General features: G+C 36.0%; 1 protein-coding gene across 1 annotated transcript in view; it reads right to left on the bottom strand.

Moving 5' to 3' along the window:
* LOC128661540 (olfactory receptor 1496-like) overlaps positions 1-16,017 on the bottom strand; it is a 38,304-nt gene extending 22,287 nt beyond the window's left edge. The window contains exon 1 of the mRNA XM_053715786.1: positions 15,960-16,017. Coding sequence (XP_053571761.1) covers positions 15,960-16,017 — 58 coding nt within the window. The remainder of the gene's footprint in view (positions 1-15,959) is intronic.
* Between the last annotated feature and the right edge of the window lie 720 nt (positions 16,018-16,737).

The raw sequence follows: 16,737 nt of genomic DNA, 5'->3' as shown, positions 1-16,737 counted from the left end.
TAGGGACAGCAGATTAGGGGTTCATAGCTATAATGTAGGTGGCGGCGGTGTAGGTCGGCAGATTAGGGGTTAAATAATTTTATTATAGTGTTTGCGATGGGGGGGGGCTCGGTTTAGGGGTTCATAGGTAGTTTATGGGTGTTAGTGTAGTCAGTAGCACTGTAGTTAAGAGCTTTATGTTCCGGCGTTAGCCCATAAAACTCTTAACTACTGACTTTTAAATGCGCTTGGAGTCTTGGAGGTAGAGGCTCTACCGCTCACTTTCTCCAAGACTTGTAATACCAGCGTTAGGCAAATCCCATTAAAAAGATAGGATATGCAATTGACGTAAGGGGATTTGCGGTAGCCTCGAGTCACGGAAGAAAAGTGAGCGGTGAGCCTCTACCTGTCAGACTCATAATACCAGCGTTAGGTAAAAAGCAGCGTTGGGACCTCTCAACGCTGCTTTTTAAGGCTAATGCCAAACTCGTAATCTAGGCGTATATTTGGGTATTTACCTAGCAAAATGGTACGAGGAAAATTATAATTCTCTTTTTCTTAAATTAAACAGTACATTAGAATTCTGGAAGAAGTTCCCTTTGTCTTTAACTGGGAAAATTAACCTTCTGAAAATGGTGTGGTTCCCAAAAATTATTTATAAACTACTAAATTTACCTTTACTAATTAAAAAGAAAGATATTACATTTTTTAACAAAGGCTTAATCAATATTTTTTTGGGGGGAAAAATGAAAATCAGATACTCTGTAAGTAAATTATGTCAACATAAAAATGTTGGGGGTTTCTCACTGCCCTCCTTACAAGACTATAATATTGTCTGTTTAGTGGCTTTAGGGAAAAGATCATTTTATTTCTAAAGAATTGGAAACGGCAATAGTGAGCCCATTCTCTTTAAAAGCATTACTACACGTAGACATAAAAGCAATACCAAAGGAATGTAAGAAATTAAAAGTGATATTTACAATAATAAGAGCCTTTCAGATTTTTTGTAAAATAAAAGGGTTTAGACTTTAGAAAATCAAATTATCTTGAAATCATAGGAAAGCCACTCTTCCCGGAAGGAGTAAGATCTGAAGTTTTTTTTTTAGGTGGAGAAGAGCAGAACTGGTCTTTGTCTTACAAAAAAATGTTAAAATAAATGGAACTGAGATAATAAAGTTATTTGAAGAATTAAGACAGGAATTTAAATTACCCCAGAAAGATTTCTTTGCATATCTCCAGCTTAGACACTGGCTAACCGAATTGAAAAAGGATTATAAAGGATGTGGAAACTGGGAACAAATAGAATCATGCCTTAAAGTATGCAAAATAGGGAACTATTCTGTTAATAAATGGTATAAATGTCTAAGGGAGAAAGAGGATAAGCTAGGCTTTAAAAACCTGTATCTGAAATGGCATCCTAAAGTATTACAAACATTAGATGAAGAGGGGATTAAGAATTGCCTAACCAATACCTGGAAGGCTACACAAGCAAGTAACTTCAGAGAAGCACATCTAAATATGATACATCAGATTTACCTTACGCTACATCAGATTTACCTTACGCCTTCCCTTCTTCATAGATGGAGACCAGATATTAGTGATAAATGTATTAAATGTCAAAAGAGCTTGGCTGAATTGCTACATTATATATGGGACTGTCCCAAGATAAATCAATTCTGGAAGATGGTTAATTACTGGCTAGCTAAGATCCTCCAAGAGAATTATACCTTACAGTTCGAATCAGTTATTTTCCTTTAACCAAAACAAAATAGATATAGAAATAAACACTTTATGAATTTCTCAATCTTAATAGGAAGGAATTTAATTATGAAAAAAATAGATTTCAAGAAAAAGTCCTACTATTGCTGAATTTGTGGGAAAAATGTGTAGTCTATTAATTTTGGAACAATGTGCTATAGAACCTGAAAAAGAAAATAGAATAAAGTATTTCTTTAAGAAATGGGGAGACATGATTAAATCAAATTCGACAGATATTCTGAAATAAAGAATCCGTCCTTTCTATCATTCATTATACGTACATACAAGAAGAAATGTTAAGAGGTGATCTCCCTCAATTTTGAGTATATTTAAGAGTCAAATGTGATGGCTTGGGGATTGGGGAGATAAGTGGGGGGTGCTAGAAAGAGGCGTTATGAGGAGGTTTTTTGTTGTTGTTGTTTTTCCTTTTCAACATAGAAATATTGGAGTTTAAGCTAAGCTATAGTGATTATATTGTAACTTCAATTTATGGAGGCTTAGCTTAGAGTTGATTTTGTCAAGAAGTTTAATTTTTCTTGATAGTTGAGGTTATAGTATCTACATGCTTTAACAAGATATTAACTGTTTTTTTTTTTAAACAAAAATCTCAACAGTGTGTTATAAAGTGATATATATTTGCTTTTTGAATTTTTGAAATATTACAAATGTTCGGCCTTTGCAAGGCAATCTTCTGTATGGTGGTCACACTGTTGTAAAAAAAAGAAAAGGATATAGGAGGTGAAGTCCAAAAGTGTCCTCTAAATACCAGATGGGGAAGTGTTCATTTATTTCTAGTTTATAATATGTTTAGAAAACTGAGGTGCTGGACTATTTATTTACTAAATAACTATCTTTAATTTAGGGCTGAACATTTTCTTTTGAGGCACCTATATTCTCTGATTAAAAGGGACATGAAACCCATTTTTTTTTACTTACTTTTATCATCAATGTGCTTCATTCCCTTGAATGAATGTGCTTCATTCCCTTGAATGACACATCTAGTCAGCCAATCACAAGAGACAAATGTGTGCAGGCACCAACTACCAGCTAACTCACATTAGTGTAGGATATGTACATATTATTTCACAACATTGTATACAAAGAGAACAAAGTATATTTTAAAAAAGAATTGAATTTAAGTGTCTTAAAATAACATACTCTGTCTGATTCATGCACGTTTAATCTTGACTTTCCTATCCATTTAACATACAATTGTATAACAAGTCTTGAAATATTAATGTATTGAATCTATATCCATGAATGCCTATTTGTTCTTCTTGTCTAAGTCCTCAAGAAACATTATTTAAAAAACAAAAATATATTAAACTACAAAGCATATTACGTATATCTATTTATACACAAATACATGTAAGTACATACATTTGTATAAATATTATATACGCATTTTGAGAAATTGCAGCTATATACAGTGGGTAGCCCTTATTTTGTGTTTTTTTTACACCAATTTACAATAACAACTGATAACACTGACCGTATACTCCCAAAAGTGACTCATAAGAAAATGACAAGGTTCACAGTATATGACCTCTCTTCTAAAGGATAAATTGTCAGCACTACATAATGATATGAAACTGTGTGACAGATTGATAACTAGACAGTAAACACATTGGGGCCTATTTAACAAAGGTCTGTCGGACCTCATCTGACAGTGCAGATCATGTCTGACAGACCTCGCCGAATGCGGAGAGCAATACGCTCTCCGCATTCAGCATTGCACCAGCAGCTCTTGTGAGCTGCTGGTGCAACGCCGCCCCCTGCAGATTCGCGGCCAATCGGCCGCCAGCAGCGGGGTGTCAATCAACCCGATCGTACTCGATCGGGTTGAATTTGCGGCGATGTCTGTCCGCCTCCTCAGAGCAGGCGGACAGGTTATGGAGCAGCGGACAGGTTATGGAGCTTGATAGATATGCCCCATTGTAATTACAACATTTTTTTTTAATCTTCCAATAGATTAATGTATCAGCAGTCTAGACGTTATTAGATCACATTAACACTGTGCTTGCTGCAGTTGTTTTTCAATTATTAAGCTCTACCTACCCCTTTCCTTATTTGTAGCAACCAATCTGGAATTGAGTCCAGAGACAACTAGAGACAGCAGGGCTTGTCACTGTTTTTGTATTAACAAACCACTAATTAAGGGCATACAGTATATGGGACAAATTTAGGCTTATGAAGCCTGCCATTTTCTTTTTCAGATTTTAGAACTGGAAAATCCACAACATTTAGATTTAAATTACAAGAAAAGGGACAAAATAAATAACTACTGCAACGTTTTTTTTACCATGTACACATAATCATTTTATCCTACAGTCCCAAATATTTTCTGTCCCTTTAAGACATTGCTGCACAGGAATGTAAGATAATTTGCACTTGAATGCACAGTTTGTGGATATTTTGGCTGCATTGTTGTCTATAATCGGTAGTTGTAAAGAATAAAAATGATCACTTGACAAAACCTCTCTTTGGATTCTAATTAACGTACAGTTAGTGCATTCTTTATTCTATTTTACCAGCTCATGAAAATGTCAGGTAGTGACCATAATCCTTTGCATTTACATTTAACACTAAGGGCTAGATTACAAACAGAGCACAACTTCTGCAAATCCGTAATCTGTGCAGAGTTTTTTTTTTTTATACGTGAGCAGTACTGAGTGCAATATTATGGGTTGAAAGCTATTTTCTCATGACTTCGCAATCGCGTTAGCGCACGCAAAGAGTAAACGCAAACGTGAACCCATAGAGTTCAATGGAGCTTTGTTTTCATGCCAACCGACACAAAAACCACATCTCGTGTAACCCTGATCACAGCAATATATATATAAACAAATGTATACATATATAAATGTATGTATTTATATGTGTATATATGTATATCCATATGTATTCATTCATATAATATAAATACTACAGGGATAGTAAACCCAAAATGTTTTTTTTTTAAATGATTCAGATGCAATGAATGCAGTTTTAAACAGCTTTCTAACTTACTTCTATTATCAATTTGTATTTGTTCTCTTGGTATCTTTTGTTGAAAAGCAAGAACATAAGTTTTGAGCCAGCACATTTCTGGATCATTATGTGGCAGCAGTTTTGCAAGAATGTTATCCATTTGCAAGATCACTAGATGGCAGGAGTATTTCCTGTCATGTAGTGCACCAGATGCCTACCTAGGTATCTCTTCAACACAGAATATCATGGGTACAAAGCAAATTTGATAATAGAAGTAAATTGGAAACTTTTTTAAAATTGTATGCTCTGTCTCAATCACAAAATAATTTGTTGTGGTTTCTTATCCCTTTAATAAATGAGTTCCAATGGATCCCTATGCAAAAGCACCTTTTTTTCTAACACCTGACGTCATAAACTTAACCCCTTTTAACTTTTTAATGCAATAAAATAGATTTACATTTTTTATCAGACAGACGGCATTAATATGAGTGTAACTGTATAGTCCAATGTATCTTTGATGTGTTTTGTGCAAACTTTTTAGGTTTGCGCTTTGGATAACATTAGCTTTTTAGAAGTGGTGTTAACCAAAGCGCAAACGGTGATCACGACGGCGCGATCACATTTACTCACAACTTCAAATTACGAGTGTGCCCATAAAGTCGCAATATTGCCCAAAAGCGAGGGCAGAGAAGCATACGCTTCACTTGTAATCTAGCTCTAAGGGAATTTGTAGTTTTTTAGGAGAAAGGCAAGTTTTGCAAATTTTACCATAATGTTTTGCGCATGTGATCTTTAACTATGTTCAATTCTCGGTGACAGACACAGATTAGGAATGCAAGTTTAAGAGATTTGCTAAATAGTGGTAATTTCTCTTATATGGGGCCAGATTACAAGTGGAGTGCTAAATATTGCTTTCATGCGTTAGCGTGCGCTGGTATTACAAGTTGACAGCAATGCTGGGTAGTATTGCGCTCACGAGGGCGTGCTTCCATAGGCTCTAATGGGAGCCTCTTTCTGATGCCATCATACAGAGCCTGTGAACCAAAGCGCAGCAAAGGAGGTAAGACGTGCAGCGATGGCAACAAATTGTCTATATATATATATATATGTATACACATATTAACACATAGATATATATGTCTAAAAGCATATATATTTACAGGGAACACACAGTTCCCATAGACTGCAATGTAAAGTCACTTTTCAGTGACTTTTTTTACAGCCCACCCCTTCCAACTTTATCCCCCAAAAACTGCACGTGCAGTTATTTTATTTAAAAAAAAATATGCTACAATTTTTATTTTTTAATAAAATACACATCACTGTATTTGGTGGCATTTGGAGCACATTTATAAAATTAACCATAGATTTCTGGTTAATTTTGTAAGCGCTAAGTGCTACCACAAGCTCGTGGTAGCAATAACCAGCCACTTGTAATGGCTAATTATTTATCGCACGCCCACAAATTTGCCTGTTTGCGGGCTCGCTCTAAATTAGCGCTCCACTTGTAATCTAGCCTTTAATATGTACATTAAAGTTTTCTGCACAGAAAAAAAATGGGTTTTTTTTACAGTTAATGGCAGCTGATAATTAATTGTTGTAAAATGATGAATACTCTGCCTCAGTGTATTGGGAGAAGTTACTGATATTTTTATGCAGACTTTTTTTATTCATAGCATGCATTTAATGACTTTACATTTATAAATTTCATAATAATATATGTTTTATTAATGTTAAATATACTGTTATTTTGCACAGATCATGTTTTGCAGCTCCTTATTTAATAAGAAACCTTGTGCAAACTAAGTACTGCCTATATTGTCAGGGAAGCATAAATGTGTATGTATATATATATATATATATATATATATATATATATATATATATATATATATATATATATATATATATATATATATATATATATATATATATAATATACAATAAAATAATGTAATATATTTACAATCACTACCTGTCCCCTATCCAGCATCTCTGTATGTAAGTAATACATAGACAGAAGGCAGAGCGAGCGATACACAGAGTATATTTGCCAGCTGACTACCAGTATAGACCCTGAGGTTGATCAACCAGTTACCATGAATGTCCAGAAAGCTTCTCAAGAAATATTAAGCTAAACATAGAGTATGTCTATACATATAAATCCATGTTTCTATATGTATGCATCCTTACTGATGTGCCGGGATTGTTGCATCATTTATGTAAGTAATACCCCTGTTTTGTGTGTATATATTAATACATATCTATCATCTATCTATCTGTCTATTTATCTTTCTATTCTTCATTATAAAACTGATAAACTATTTTAATATATTAACAGACACTGTAACAATCACTGGCTCTTCCCTATCTAACTTTTCTGCATGTAAGTTATTTAGATATACATGAGATGTGATCCTTACCTGTAAGATCAGACCTGGCCATATTTGGAAGAGGGAAGTATATTATTACAGTAATAGGAGGTATATAAATGCTCTCTAAGACTTCAAGCACAAGCTCCCTAAAGTACCTTACAGATTAATCACTACAACAAAAATAACACAGAAGCTCTATAGACCTAACTATAATCTTGGGATTCTTTCCCAATAGCAATATTATCTCTAGATCTGTAGTTCTGCACTAGGATAACAATCCAAACAAATAAAAGTGTATGTTTGTTATGTTAAAGGGCTAAATGCATAGCTGTTTGTGTTGTTGCCAAGGGGAATCTTAGTAAAGGCACGATCATGTTTGAAATGCGTTGAGCATCAATTCACCTATATTTTCCACAGTATACATCTCTGCTAGTTAAAGGCAATTAAAAACAGTAGGGTAGCATAATGTGACACCTGCATCATGTGACATTCATCAGCCAATCACCAAAATGCATATATGTATATACTGTGAATTCTTGCACGTGCTCAGTAGGAGCTGGTGCCTCAGAAACTGTTTATATAAAAAGATTGTGCATATTTAGTTAATGAAAGTGAATAAGAAAGTTGAATGATTTTAGTGTTCTTTTAACATCTATAGTTGTGTGAGGTAGCTTAATAAATTATATTTCACATAACAAATGGGAATGTTTTGCAATGTAGAAAGACAATAATTACATCCTCATCAATTTAAAACCAGCTTGTAAAACTGTTTATAAAAAAAAAGTTTGCAATTGTACTTTGTAAGATTCTCACTTCTGTTTTCTTAAGGAAAAGTCATCTCACTGGATTAAACAATGGCCATCTTGGCGTTCTTGCATATGCAAATAAGGGGAAGGCCTTGAGCATTCTGGGTTGTTCTAAACATGTGGTTGAGATTTCTCATCTAAACTATGGCCCAGCAGGTAGAATTGATGATGACTGTATTGGTCTTGTGAAGTATTGTGTAACACGGTCACGTCTCTCAGTTTTTTTTATTTTCCCATTAATTCTCTTTAACTGTTTAAAATATTCCTTTTCACATATTTTAAAATGGATTGTTTCATCATTTATTTATTTATTTGGTTTTTCTGTATTGATTTTAAGGTATTCTTGTGATGCTGATGTCCTTCAAAGTGAAACTTGTTTGATGCACCCAGAGTTAATTGGTTACTAGATACATGATAATGTCGTTGATTACACTGGAGAATGACGGATGTGAGGGGCGGGTACAAATCTATTTTTTTATATTTTGTAACTGTTGAGTTGAGACCTTGTAGCAATTTTTTTGGTGTGGGATAGATAGGTTTACATTTTTTTAAAATAAATCTACACCAATAATATCCATACAGTAATAATCACAGAATAAGCAATAATGGTGAAGATAATGATTAAAGGGACAAGAAACCCAAATCTTTTCTTTCACAATTCAGAAAGAATCCAAATTTACTTCTGTTATCAGTTGAAGAAGATACAAATGCTGTATGGGGAGGTAGCAAAACACATCAGGTGAACCAATGAAAAGAGATATATGTGCAACAATCAAATTAGCCACCTCCCAGTAGTTTATTGCAGCTCTTGAGCCTAACTAGTTATGCTTTTTGCTTTTTTTTGTAAAATAAAAACAAACCTGTCTTACACTAACACCTAACATTACACTAAAATAAATCAATTACATTAATTAAATACAATTAGCTAAGTTACAAAAAATAAATAAACACCTAATAAAAAAAGCCCCCCCAAAATAAAAACACTCCCTAATCTAAGACTAAACTACCAATAGCCCTTAAAAGGGCCTTTTGTAGGGCATTGCCCTGAAGCTATCAGCTCTTTTACCTGAAAAGAAATACAAATTAACCCCTAACAGTAAAACCTTCCACCCACGCAAACCCCCCAAAATAAAAAAGACCTAACTATAAATATCTAATCTACCAATTGCCCCTAAAGGGGCATTTGTATGGGCATTCACCTTTTGCTGCCCATTAAAAAAATCCTTAATCTAAAAAAAAAACCACCCCAAAAAACTAACACTAACCCCAAAAAATTTACTCACCATTCCTGAAGTCTGAACATCCATCTTCATTCAGGCGGTAAGAAGTCTTCATCAAAGTGGCGACATCTTCATCCATCGCGGGGGCATCCTCTATCTTCATCCCGGTGGCACGGAGCTGACCAGGACCAGCGGCGATGACGACATCCAGCGCGGAGCCTCCTCTTCATGCGATCTCCGCCGCACACTGAAGCTTCAATGCAAGGTACCCGTTTTATATTTGGGGTACCTTGCATTCCTATTGGCTGAAATATTAAAATCTGCCATTAGGTTGAGAGCTGCTTAAATCCTATTGGCTGTTCAAATCAGAATGGGGGGATGGCGGTTTAGGGGTTAATAGTTTAAATAGGTAGATTGCGTTGTGGGGGGATGGCGGTTTAGGGGTTAATAGCTTAAATAGGTACTTTGCGATGTAGGGGATGGCAGTTTAGAGATTAATACATTTTATTGTTAGTTGTGATGTGGGGGATGGTGGTTATTAACTTTAATAGATACTTTGCAATATGAGGGTTGGCGGATTAGTGGTTAATACATTTATTAGTTATTGTGGTGGGGGGATGGTGGTTGAGAGTTAGATATTGTGCATGCATTAGGTGTTTGCTTTTATCATAACAGCGAGCGATGGAGGAGATTGGGAATTCTCCAGGTCTCCTTTCTCTTTAGGTCTATAAGTTAGATATTTGGCCATTCTAGGCCTTTGATCATGGCATATAAAATTGTTCAGGATAGACTGAGCTTCATTAAAAAACATATTAGGAAGTAACAAAGGTAACGGGATTTAGGGAGAATATTTATTTTTATAGCTGCTACCCACCATAACCAGGAGATGTGTTTAGTTCTCCATATTATTAGTTCTCGTTTAATATTAGTGAGAAGTTTAATGTAGTTATTAATGTAAAGTTCTTTGGTTGAATCATCAAGTTGGATCCCTAAGTATTTGATTGTCTGAGCATTAGTTTTGTAGTTAAACCCTTGCTTGATGCGATGTAGCATCAAGTGGTACATTAATATTTAAGATTTCTTATTTATCTATTTTTATTAAAAAGGTAGACCATAGGCTGCATTCTGATATTTCTCTCTCAAGAAATTCTAGGCACAAGATTGGGTTGGTGATAAAATGTAGTCTGCAAATAGGTTTATCTTGTATGCTGCTTTGCCAATTGTTAAACCTTGTATCTGAGTATTTTCCTGAATTCTGCTCGCTAGGATTTTAATAGTGAGCACAAATAGGAGTAGAGACAGGGGGCAAACCTGCCTTTTACCATTCCTTACAGTAAAATGATTCAACAGTTCTCCATTTACTTTTAGTCATGCTTTTGGACCATTATACAGAGCGAGCACACATTTTACAATTTGGGGACTAAAGCTGAGCAGGGTAGAGGACAGACCAACTGACCCTGTTTAAGACCTTCTAAGCATCCATAGTTAACAGTAGGAAATGCTCCAACATATGGTCAGTGCTATTGATCAATTGTAATATTCTAATGGTATTGTCCCTTGACCCTCTTCCAGGGACAAAACCTACCTGGTCTCCATTGATCAATGTCAAATAAGTGTATTATGTCTGTTTACCAATATTTTTGCATATATTTTGAGATCATTGTTTAGGATTGAATTTGGTCTAATGTTTTTGGGAGTGTTGGGGGGAATTTCCTGGTTTAGGGAGAATCATTATGTGGGCTTCTAACATTTCACTAGTTAAGGGGTGGTCTTTATTTATGTAATTGTAAACTTCCAGGAGGTGGGGTGCTAAAATGTCTTTCAAGAGAGAGAAATACTTAGTGCTAAATCCATCCGTACCTGGTGCCTATCCTACCTGGTAATGTAATTGGGGAGTCTAAGAATATTTTGTCATCATCTGTGAGGGTGGAACATTGGTCTCTTGTAAGTAAGCTTGTAGAGGAGACAGACGCCCAGTGGCTGGGGATTGAGACATTTGTGGGATATTTTAAAGAGCTTTATAATATTGTCTGAAGGATTCAGCAATTTTTTGACTAGCGACTATGACTGTGCTTTTTTAATCTTTTAAGGAATTATTATATGCCCGCATTTTTGTTTATTGAGTTTTCTTGCTAAGCATCGCCCTGCTTTATTATGTTAAGAAAAAAATTGCCGTTTGTGTAGACATATCTGCGGTGAGTCTGAGTTTGAAGATAATTATTAATATTTTCTCTCTTTCAACAGATTGTCTAAAACAGTTTGGGTTGCTGAGTTTTGTTTGTGAGACTGTATTCTTTTTAATATGATCTGAAAGTCATGAGTTATATACTATTCGAGTTTGGGCCTCAATTTTAGACCTTAATTTTATGCATTCCCCTCTCATAAAGGATTTGTATGCTAGCCATTTATTAAATGAACTGGAGTCCTCCCTTTTGTTAAATTGGTAGTATTCTTAAGCACTATTTTGCAAATAATTTAATGTTATGGCATCTGTAAACAAATAATCAGTTAAATCTGGAGCTAGGTGTGTTGGGCCAATTTAATTTGCAGATAACTGCTGTATGATCAGACCACATAATTTGTGATATTTGCGAGGATGATACATAATTGAACCCCTGGTGATTGGTAAGAATATAGTCTAGTCGGGAATATTTTGAGAAGGGGTGAAAAAAAAAGGTATAGTCCCTAATTGAGGGATATTGTATTCTCCATATGTTTAGCATATGCAATGTATGGAGTGATTTGCCTACCAAGTGGATCACTGTCTTTTGCGAATTTGTGCAACCAGTAAAGCTATCAAAGCTTAGTTCTAGTATTAAATTAAAATCCCCCCATATAGAAAGGGCCTCTATCTACCTCAAATAACTTATTGGTTCAATATTGAAAAAATTTGGTGTGTTTAGTATTGGGGGCATAAAGATTAGCAATGGTTATAGGACTGCCATATAGGAGACCCACTGCAATTAACAATCTGCTCTCTTCATCAGTATATTGAGACAATAAAGTGAGAGGGACATTCCTTCTGATTAGGATTGTGACTTCATTATGTTTAGTCTTGTGTGAGCTAAAGTATTGTGAGAGGAAATAGTATAGTGGTATTTTGCGTTATTCATTGAATTAAAAATGATGACCTTGAATTAGGACAATAGAGGCCTCTTTTTTTTATAAAAGTTGTGTAGTTTTAACTATCTTTTTTGGAGGGATAGGAATCCCTTGACATTTTTTGTAAGGATTGACAGTTGTTGGTGTGGACGTTTGGTTAACTTAGAATTTTTGATTGCCATAAGTGTTTGGGTTCAGGGGATCTGCCCATTGTACATGATATATGAAGATTCTGCCCAGTTAATTGAAATCCTTATATGTCCTAAAACTTAATCGGTAGATATCAGTATAATTTAAAGAAAATAACACACAACGTTAACAATGAAACCTGGGACTGTGTATTCTCTCTGAGAGAAAGTTTAACTAGTGACAACCATTGATGTAAGTGACAAATTATTTCTAATATGAAAATATAAAAGGAAAAAGGGGAATAACGTAGGAAAGGGGCTTTTTAGCTCAAGGGTGACTATACTAGAGTAGTTAGTCCTGGGGGCATTTACTAGAGGCCCTGCAAATAACAAGGTAGGTTGGGACATAATTAGGATTGAATGGATCATGAGTGACCTCTGGAAAATCTGAAAACCTGCAACATGAAACATATGAGGAAAAAATTAATTGAAAATCTCAACACAAACAGTACTACTGTAGCATATAGTACATTTTTAAGGAAACAAAATTTGTTTCTAGCATATTTGCTAGATTGCTTCAATCTCAAATAAAGTACCGTTGGCAGCTAATAATTGGAGCTCTTGGGTTTCTTATGTTTAGCTTCTTGCCAGGATTGTCTTTGTGAGGATGTGAGGGCTCCTTGTGTGTCCCTGAATGAGATGAGGCTTTGAGTGGAGCCAGCAGATGGTCTAGGTTGTGGTGGTTGAAGATTATGTTTCTCGCAGAACTCAGGAATATCTGTAGGGTGTTTACATATATGTCTCATGCCTGCTGTAAATACTGAGAGATGTGTAGGGAAACCCCAGCAATAAGCAATATTATAGTCTCAAAGTAATTTTGTTAAGGGTTGAAATTATTTTCTCTGTTGTAGAGAGTGAGAGAAAAGATTGGTGAATATCTGGATAGTTTACTCTTGGAATTGGAATTTTGGTTTCTACCTGGCATATTGTAGTATCTGTTCTTGGATCGAGTATTGTAGAATCCTAATGATGTCTCTTGGAGGAGTTGAGCTATTAGGTTTTGGCATTAATGTTCTGTGGGCTCTTTCAATATAAATGTCATCCTCTGTTAAGGGTTTGAAGATATCCATGAGGTAAACCTTGAGGATGTCAGAAGTGATATCTTCAGGGATGCCCCTGATGCAAAGATTATTCCTCCAACTACAATTCTCTAGGTAATCAAGTTTATCATATAGCTCCTCTATATATAAATCATGTGACTTTATGTGTTGTGAGGCTTTTTCAATATCAGTGGCAAACATTTCCCTATCATCTTCCAACGTCTCCACTCGAAAGACCAATTTTTATAGGTCAGACTTGATGATGGCTACTTTGTCCTTGATACATTGAGTGATTGCATAATTTCAACCATGTAGAATTTAGTGGGAAAGCCTACTAAGTCTGCTTTAGTTAAGTACATTGACTGGACTCCAGATATAGTGTCCAGCGGGGGAGTAGTATTTTCCTCAGGAGTCTGTGAATCTAAGGTTTTGTCTTGACTCATTTGTTCAATGGGCTTAAAATAATTGTGCCCAAGTACAGGTGGGTTCAACATGTTTTTTGAGTTTTTGTCCTTTTTATTTGTCTTGCTGACATGGATGCTGTAGGTTTTATAGGTCCAATTGGATGAGAGCTAAGGAAATTCTATTGGCTGATTTGAATAACCAATAGAATTTCCTTAGCTCTCATCCTATTGGCTGATTTGAACAGCCAATAGGATTTCAGTAGCTCTCATCCTATTGACTGATTTGAATTTCAAAATCAAATCATCCGATAGAAATGCAAGGAACGCCATTTTGAAAAGGTTCCCTTGCATTGAAGATTCAGTGTATGTCGGTGACCGTATGAAAAGGACGTTCCGTGCCGGATGTCTTTAAGGATGGACCCGCTCTGTGCCTCCTGGATGAAGATAGAAGACGCCATCTGGATGAAGATAGAAGACGCCGCATGGATGGATGAAGACCTCGCCACCTGGATGAAGACTTCTCGCCGCCTGGATGTCCGGACTTCAGAAACTGGGAGTGGATCTTCGGGGGTTAGTGCATTCAGTGGGTGTAAAAGAGCTGAATGCCCTTTTAAGGGCAATGTCCATACAAATGCCCTTAACAGGGCAATGGGTAGCTTAGGTTTTTGTTAGAGTTAGGTTTTTTTATTTGGGGGGGTTGGTTGAGTGGTGGGTTTTACTAGTTTATTGTAGGCTAGGGGTTTTTATTTATTTTATTTTTTTTATTTTTATAGTGCTATTAAATTAGGTGTAATTGTATTTATTTTTGATAATTTTGTTTATTTTTCGTAATTTAGTTTTTGTTATTTTTTGTAATTTAGTATTTTTTATTTTTTGTAATTTTAGACTTAAAATTATTTAGTAGTGTTAGTTTTTTTTAATGTGTAATTTAGTTTTTTTAATTAGCAGCTATTTTAATTTTAGTATAATCATTTAGTATAATAGTTATGTTAGGTTAGTTGTTAGTTTAAACTTATTTTTTTTATTTCGCAAATAAGTTTTTATTTATTTTAAGATAGGGATATTGTAATTTTAATATAAAGTTAGGGGGTTGTTAGGTTTAGGGGTTAATAGTTTTATTTATTTTTTTTCAATGTGGGGGGCTGGTGGTTTAGGGGTTAATAGGTTTATTTAGTGGCGGTGATGTCGGGGAGCTGCGGAATAGGGGTTAATAGCTTTATTATAGTGTTGACAATGTTGGGGTGTGGGGGAATAGGGGTTAATAAATTTATTATAGTGGCGGCGATGTCGGGGAGCGGCGGAATAGGGGTTAATAACTATTATTAGTGGCGGCGATGTCGGGAGCGGCAGATTAGGGGTTAATAACTATTTAGGTGTCGGTGATGTCGGGGGCGGCAGATTAGGGGTGTTTAGACTTGGGGTTTATGTTAGGGTGTTAGGTTTAAACGTAACTTTTTTTTCCCCATAGACACCAATGGGGTTGCGTTACGGTGCTTTTCATTCTGCGCTTCAGGTTTTTTTCTAACTCTCTCTCCCCATTGATGTCTATGGGAAACGCGCGCACAAGCACGTCAAATCAGCCCTTGGATTTTGTGTGGTATGGAGCTTATCGCCACCATATCACATGCACAAGGAGGCTTTTTAGAAACTTGTAATGGCAGCACTATGGGTGGGGTGAAATAATGCAACTTTTGTTGCATTCGTTTCGCACCCTTTATAGCGCAAAACTCTTAATCTAGGCGATAGTGAGTAAGCACCTGTGCCATGCTGCAAAATATTGAACAACCAAGTGGGAAAAAATTGTCCTATATTCTCAGGACTCAAAGAGGGTTAGAAAAAAGGCCCTCAGGATACTAGCAATGGCGTAACTAACCTATCTTATAAACACAAATACTGCACACACAGGAAGGAAACTGCATCCAATGAGGCTCCTGTAGCGATCATGGACTCTCATTAGATATGGAGCAAGTCATGACCCTCATTATAAACAGCAGAGAGATCAAGAGGTTATAAAAAACAGTGCCAGTGAAAGATCGTATTGAGTCCATTCGGTTGTACAGTGTTCAAGCAGTGCATCCACCTTGCTTCTGTTTGCAGGATTATCTTGTTCTGATTACCCCCACGTTTCAAAGGGGGGATATGGTCTATGAGAACAAATCGTAGGTCATTCACCATATTGGCCTGCCTGAAATAAATGCCTCGCCACTGGCTGGTCACTCTTCTTGTTTTTTATGGCATTCCTAATAGATGATCTATGGTTGGTAAACCGTGTTCGGGCATCATCCGAGGTCTTGCCAACATAGAGCCTCCCACAGCTACAGTTCAGCAGGTAAACCACGTCAGTGGTGGTGCAGGTAATAAAGTGCCGAATAGTGTATCTCTTGTTGGTATGCGGATGCCCAAAAGTAGAGCCAGGTACCATTGCACTACAGGTTGTGCACCATGCACATCTGAAAGAACCTTGTTTCCTATTTAGTTGAAGCCAATTTGCTTTTTTATAGCAGTGGGAAGGGTCCATGATCATTAAGGTGTCCTTTAAGTTCTTGTTCCTTTTGTAACCCACCCTGGGATGTTGCCATTTGGTAAACGGAAGAGTTGGGTCACTTTTGATGAGATGCCAATGTTGTTTGAGGCTTTTACCCAGATTACTCATAGTTGGACTGTATATAGTGGCACTGTGTACTGCCTTTATCTGTATCCAAAACCTTGGTTCCAGAGTCTTCAACCATTCTTTTACTTTGGTCAATTAACCTTGTATTGTAGCCTCTCTGTACAAATTTGCAAGCCATTTCAGATAGTTGAGACTGTCTCATTTGTGGTTCACTGTTGTTTCTTGCCATGCAGATCATCTGGGCCTTAGGAATGGCCTTCAGTACAGATTTCGGATGGTTACTC

Source organism: Bombina bombina, chromosome 5, assembly GCF_027579735.1.
Source record: "Bombina bombina isolate aBomBom1 chromosome 5, aBomBom1.pri, whole genome shotgun sequence".
NCBI lineage: Eukaryota > Metazoa > Chordata > Amphibia > Anura > Bombinatoridae > Bombina > Bombina bombina.
The sequence above is the reverse complement of the archived record's forward strand: the minus strand, read 5'-3'. Positions and strand labels throughout refer to the sequence as shown.